The 6,424-nt window shown below is 73.2% G+C and overlaps 1 protein-coding gene across 1 annotated transcript in view; it reads left to right on the top strand.

Moving 5' to 3' along the window:
* The window catches only part of LOC114072432 (coiled-coil domain-containing protein 130-like), an 8,556-nt gene extending 7,835 nt beyond the window's left edge, over positions 1-721 (top strand). Inside the window, exon 7 of the mRNA XM_027910330.1 lies at positions 450-721. Coding sequence (XP_027766131.1) covers positions 450-721 — 272 coding nt within the window. The remainder of the gene's footprint in view (positions 1-449) is intronic.
* Positions 722-6,424: the final 5,703 nt, after the last annotated feature.

Below are 6,424 nucleotides of genomic sequence, written 5' to 3'. Positions count from 1 at the left end.
GCACGGAGGGGGCCGAGGAAGGGAGGTGAGGGGGGCACGGAGGGGACGGGGGGCCGAGGAAGGGAGGTGAGGGGGGCACGGAGGGAGGGCGGGAGGAGCCGCGGGGCTCTGAGGGGACGGGAGGGCTCCACTACGCCCCCCCCCCCGGGGGTTTCTGGAGGGGACACACCCATCGGGGGATCCCGGGAATCTCTGAGGGGTCTCAGGGAGTTCGGGGGGTCCCGGGGGTATCTTGGGCGGTCTGGAGAATCTCGGGGGGGGGGCGGGATCCGAGGGTCTCTCAGGGCGTCTGGGAGTCTCATTGGAGGGTCCTGAGTGTCTCTCGGGGTTCTGGGGCATCTCCCGGGGGGGGTCTCGGAGGGTCTGGGAGGTCTCCTGGGGAGCCCTGGGTGTCTCTCAGGGGCTCCCGGGGGTCTCTGCCGCCCCTCACGCCCTCCGCCCCCCCCCAGGCCGCACCATCGCCCCCAAGAAGCAACGCGTGGTCCAACAGCAGCAGCTGAAGAAGGTGAGGGGGGGGCAGGAGGGTCTTGGGGGGACTCCAGGGCCCCCCCCGGCCCCTCCTGACCCGCCCGTGCCCCTCCAGCGCCTGGAGATCGGGATCCGGCTGCGGATCGAGCGCGAGGCCGCGCAGCGCGCGCAGGGATCGCTCCCGAAGAGGCTCTCGGTGGTCGCGGCGCCACCGCCCCCCAAAAACGGCAAAGCCAAGAAGGGCCGCGGCTGAACACTCTTCTCTGGAAACCCCCAAGGGGCCGAGGGTGGCGGGGGGGTGGGCTGGGCTGTGCTCAGACCCCTACCCCTGGCGTTTTTTGTTTAATAAAAGAGATTGGAGGGGCACGACCCCCCCTCACACGCAGTGGGGGTGTTTGATTTGGGGAGGCCGGGGGGGATCTCAGGGCTCCTGGAGCCGGGGGGGCCAAGGGGAAGGGTCGGTGTCCCTGGGGAGGGGTCTCTGGGTCCTCGGGATGGGTCTGGGGGAATCTTGGGACCTTTTTCGGGGTCCCGGGAGGGTCTCCAAGGAGGTCTCGGTGTCTCTGAGGGGGGTTCGAGGTGTTCCGGGGGTCCCCGCGGGGGTCCCGTCCCTTCCCGGCTCCGCCACAACTTTATGAATGGGCCACGAGGCCCCACCCCCGCCCGCGCTGATTAATTTGCATTTCCCATCTGTCCCCGCCCCCGCAAGGTGATTGACAGCGGGCGAGGCAGCGGTAGCCAATGGGAGGAGGGGGCGTGGCCTGAGCGCCCACAGCGCCCTGAACTGGCCGCGCCCCTTATTTTGGGGGGTGGCAAAGACACGTGGGCATCTCCCCCTCCCCCACAGTGGGTGTGGCCCCCTGGGCGTGGTCGGCGCTGAAGCCCCGCCCCAATGACGTCAGGGAAATTCCCTGGAATCGGCGCCGCCGGGTTTATTTTGGGAAACAAACAGGGAGCGGTGGGGGAGGGGCCGGACGCCGGGGCCCCCCCCGGGGCCTCTCGTGGGGCGGGACCCCCCAACTCCCCCCGTGACTCACGCACCGCCCGGGGATGGCGCGGCCGCCGCTGTCGGGGCTCGCCCGGGACGGGGCGGGAACGAACCGCGCCCCAACAGCCCCCCCGGGCTCCCCCAAACCACCCGGCACCCCCGGACTTCCCAGCACCCCACGGCCCCGCACGACCCCCAATTCCCCCCCACTCTCTGCCCCAGCACCCCACGAACCACCCCCCCCCCGCGCCTGGGTCTCTGCGCCTCCCACCCCTCTAATTTTTGGGGCACCCCCGGGGGGTTTCGGTGCTCTGGAAGAACGGGCGAGTCCCGGTGAGCTCCGGGGGGGCTCCACCCTGGGGGTTTTGGGAATTCGGGGGAAGTTTGGGACCCCCAGGGGGGTTCAGGGACTCGGGGGGGGTTCGGGGCGCGGGGACCCGACCCCTGTTCCTGCTGAACTGAGCCAGTTTATCCAAAGCAACTGCAAATCAGCTCAGCGGGCACCGGGGGCGGCGCCCGGGGGGGGCCGGGGGGTCCCGGGGGGCTTCGGGGGGTCCCGATGACATCCCGGGGGGTTCAGCGTCCAGCCGGACTCGGGGGGTTGGGGGGGCCCCAGGGGGGTTCAGGTGTTCGGGGGGGCCCCGGGGGGTCCCAGGGGGTTGGGGGGTGGTCCCCAGAGTTTGCGGGGTCCCGGGGGATCCCCGATGTGCGGGCGGGGGGGGCGGGAGGCGGAACTTAGCCACTGTGAACACGGGGCTGGACTCTGTTCACAGGTGGGCTAAGCCCTGCCCCCCGACCCCAAAACCCCCCCAGCACCCCAAAACCGCCCCACAACCCCCCCACCACCCACACAGCCCCCCCAATCCCCCCAGCACCCAGAGCCCCCCCAGCCTCCCCCAAACTCCCCTCCCCGGCCCACCCAAAACACCCCCAGCACCTGCACATCCCCCGACCCCAATTCCCCCCCCAGCACCTCAACTCCCCGCAATTTCACCCCCAGTGGTGTCCAGAACCCCCCGAAGCGCCCCCACAGCCCCCCCGGCGCGGCAGCGGGGGCTGGGGCCCGTTGGAAATCCCTGGCAATGTGATTTTGGGCAAAAACGGTAAAAAATCCCATCGCCAGGAACCCCCACGGGCGGCAGCGGGGGGGGGCGGACCCTGGGGGGGGGCAGACCCTCCGTGTGGGGGGGTTGGACCCTCGGTGGGGGGTCAGAAGCCCCAGGGGGGGTCAGAAGGTCCGGTGGAGGTCTCGGTGCTCCTGCGGTGCCATCGCCGAGGCCGGAGCCGGGTCTGGGTCCCACCTGTTTTGGGGGGTGTGGAGGGTCAGTCAGGGGGTCTGGAGCCCCCCTGAGGTAGAGGGGATCACCCTGGGGTGGGGCTGAGGGGACCAGGGAGATCCAGGGGCAGCAGAGTCCCCGCAGGGACGGGATGAGCACGTTCTGGGGGACACTGGAGGGACTGGGGAGGGCCTGGGATGGGACTGTAACGGGACTGGGACCAGGACAGGGGGGACACAGGACCAGGACAGGGACACAGCACTGGGACTGGGACCAGGACATGGCACTGGGACAGGCACTGGGACAGGAGACAGATTCAGGGATACAGGACTGGGATATGGGACGGGGACGGACACTGGGACAGGGCCCCAGGACATAGCTCTGGGACTGGGACCAGCACCGGGACACAGCTCTGGTGACACCCCCGAGTCCCAGCCCCGTGACCCCATCACTGGTGTGAAATGTGTCCCTGGCCACGCCGCATCCCCAGTGTCCCCTGGGTGTCCCCTGGGTGTCCCCACGGCAGGACGGGCCCTGCAGACCCCCCCAGACCCCCCCACGCGCCAGGAGAGCCCCGCACTGGGGATGGACCCGCGTCCCACGGGGGCGTCGCTGTCCCTGTGTCCCCCTGGCCCCCAGGACGTGGCCGTGGGTCGCGCTGTCGTGGCCCCGGTGGCCCCGGGCTGGTGGCCCTGGTGGCTCCAGCGCCAGTGTCCCCAAGGGCCCTGGCGCTGGTGGCCCCGCTGTCCCCAGGGGTGGCGGCCGCGGTGTCCCCAGCGCTGGTGGCCGCGGTGGCCCCGGGGCCGGGGCTCTGCCGGCGCCATGTGGGACCCACGAGGCCCCGCCCGGTCGTGACATCAGCGTCGTCACGACAACGGGGCGACTTCAAAGGGAATCGGGTGGAACCGGCCCAAAAAATGGGGGTAAACAGCGGCGGCGGCACCGACACAGGGCCGGGGGGCGCCGGGGGGGCTCCGAGGGGGGGCGGGGGGCGCCCAGGCCCCGGGTCCCCCACTGGAGGGTCGCGACAGTAGCGAAGGTGACGACCCCCCCTCCCCCCGGTGCCAGCGAGGCCGGATCCCGTCGCGGCGGCGGCACCGACACGACGCCGGGGAGGGGTCCGGGGGGGCTCGGGGGTCCAGGGGGGTCCGAGGCGCTGACCAGACTCGGGGTCCCCACTGGGGGGTCACGGCCGTGATGCCCCTCGGGTGTCCCCAGCCCCGGTGGCCCCGCGGGCACAGCCCGGAGCTCCCCAAGTGTAGGGCGGGGGGTGACCCCACGCCGGGGGGGAGATTCGGGTTTGGATCCCCCCGGGTTTTGGGGTGTTCTCCCCCCGGGTTTTGGGGTGTCCCCCTCCCGAGTTTTGGGTGTCCCCCCCTCGTTTTTGGGGGCCCCTCCCGGAGGCCCCCCGGCGCCAGGGCGGTGCCGGCCCGGCCGCCCCGACCGGCTCCCGCGGCCCCGGGCGGGGGCGGCCCCGGCGGGGGGGGCGGGGGGGGCCCGCTGCCAAAATTCCCACCTTCGGCCCCAAAACGGGAGCGGGAAAAGGCGGCGGCGCCGCCCGCGGAATGTGGGAACGGGGGTGGGATGGGGGGCCGGGGGGGCTTGGGAGCCCGGCATTGGGGGACTCAGGGGGTTGGGGGTGTCGGGGGCCTCTGGGTTTTGGGGGACTGAGGCCTGGGGACTCTGGGATTTGGGGGTCCCAAGCCCAGGGGGTTTCGGGGGTCTGATGCTGTGGAGCCGCAGGGTCGGGGGTCTCATGCCTGAGGGTCTGCGGGAGGGGCAGGGTCGGGTGGATTTGAGGGTCCCCAGGCCTCGTGGGTTTTGGGGTTCCCAGGCCGGGGGGGGGGGGCTTGGGATCTGGGGTTCCCACGCCAGGACGGTTTGGGGTTCCCGTGCCAGCATGGTTTGGGATTTGCGATTCTCATAGCAAGGAGGTTTGGGATTTGGGGCTCCCGTTCCAAGGGGCTCTGGGATTTGGGGTTCCCAGGCCGGGGGGGTCCGGGATCCGGGGTTCCCACACCAAGGGGGTCCGGGATTCGGGGTTCCCAGGCCGGGGCGGCTCCGGCGTCGCGCGGGCCAAGCGGGGGCGGGGGCGGGAAGGGGCCGCCCCGTCCGCGCCCGTCGGCACAGGCAGCGCCGGGGGGAAAGGATGAATCACCGCCCGGCGCCACCGCCCCCCCGGCCCGCGCCCCGCGGGGAGGGGGGGCCGGAGCCCCCAGACCCCCCTCGGACCACCCTGGAACCCTCCGGAACCCCCCGCGTCCCCCGCACCCCCCTGCCCGCCCCGCGCCGGCCTCGGGCCCTCGACGGGCACGGAGGGGCCGCCGTGACCCCAGGGGGATCCAGGGGAGTCCCGAGGGGGCCCGGGGGGGTCCGGCGGGACCCCCACCCAGCCCGTCCCGCCATCCCCGCGCCGGGCACGAGGCCACGGCCGCGGCCCCTCTCCCGCCGCCCCGGAACCTTCCAGGGGTCCCGCGGGGCCGTTACTCACCGGGAGCGGCGGCCGGGGGTCCCGGGGGGGGTCCCGGGGGGGCTCCGGGGGTGGGCCGGGCCAGGAGGGGCCTCCGGGGGCTCCCGGGGGCTCCCCAAGTCTCTGACTTTTACTCCAAGAAGGGAAACGCTTTTAAACGCTTTCGCTCCGCCCCGGGAGCGACGAGGCCGCGGCGGCGGGAGGGGGGAAGGAGGGACCGGGGCCGCCTCCGCCCGCCCCGCGCCCGCCCCGCGCCCGCCCCGCACCGAGCGAGACCGCACCGGCCCCGCAGTGGGACCCGGGCGGGAGGCACGACGGGCGGCGAGAGGAGGCCCCGAGGGGCCACCACGTGCCCCGTGTTGGGGGGGCTCTGATTCCCCTGGGGAGGGGGCTCGGAGAGCCGGGGAAGGGGAGGGCCACGCGCCCCGTGGGGAGGGGGCTCTCGGTGCCCCGCGTCGAGGGGAGGTTTCCCCTCGGCGCAGGGACCGCGTGCCCCGTGGGGAGGGGGCTCTCGGTGCCCCATGGGGACGGCCAGGGGTCCCTGTGCCCCACAGAGGGCACTTGGTGACCCACAGCAAGCGGGACATTGCCCTGTGGCACAGGGACCGTGTGCCCCGTGGGGAGGGGGCTCTCGGTGCCCCGTGGCATGGGATCCTGCACCCCACAGCAAGGGGCCCTGGTGCCCCACGGGCTGGGCTGGGCACCCCATGGCGAAGGGGCTCGGTGCCCTGTGGCACAAGGCCTGGGTGGCCCCATGGCACAGGATCCTGCACCCCACGGCCTAGGCATCCCATGGGGAGGGGGTTCGGTGCCCCATGGCAGGGGGGGCTCGGTGCCCCATGGCAGGGGGGGCTCGGTGCCCCATGGCAGGGGGGGGCTCGGTGCCCCATGGCAGGGGGGGTTTGGTGCCCCATGGCAGGGGGGGCTCGGTGCCCCATGGCACAGGACCCTGCACCCCACGGCAAGGAGCGGCCGTGCCCCACGGCCTGGGCACCCTGTGTTGAGCCGTGGGGCGGTGGCAGGGCCGGGGGAGGCCTGGGGGGGGGCTGGGGAGGGCCCGGGGGGGGGCCGGGGGTCTCCATGGCGATGCCGCACACACAGACATTAAACAGAGCTGGAGATCGGAAGTAGCGAAACCACAACGCGTCACCGTGGCTGCGGCGCCAGCGCTGCCCCAGAACCCACACCCCAGGAACCCATGGCCCTGCCCCACACCCCATA

The sequence above is a fragment of the Empidonax traillii genome, unplaced genomic scaffold (genome assembly GCF_003031625.1).
Source record: "Empidonax traillii isolate 1590-97213 ecotype Southwest subspecies unplaced genomic scaffold, ASM303162v1 scaffold3204:size14418, whole genome shotgun sequence".
Lineage (NCBI taxonomy): Eukaryota > Metazoa > Chordata > Aves > Passeriformes > Tyrannidae > Empidonax > Empidonax traillii.
Note: the sequence above shows the minus strand (reverse complement) of the source record. Positions and strands in the feature narration are given on the sequence as shown.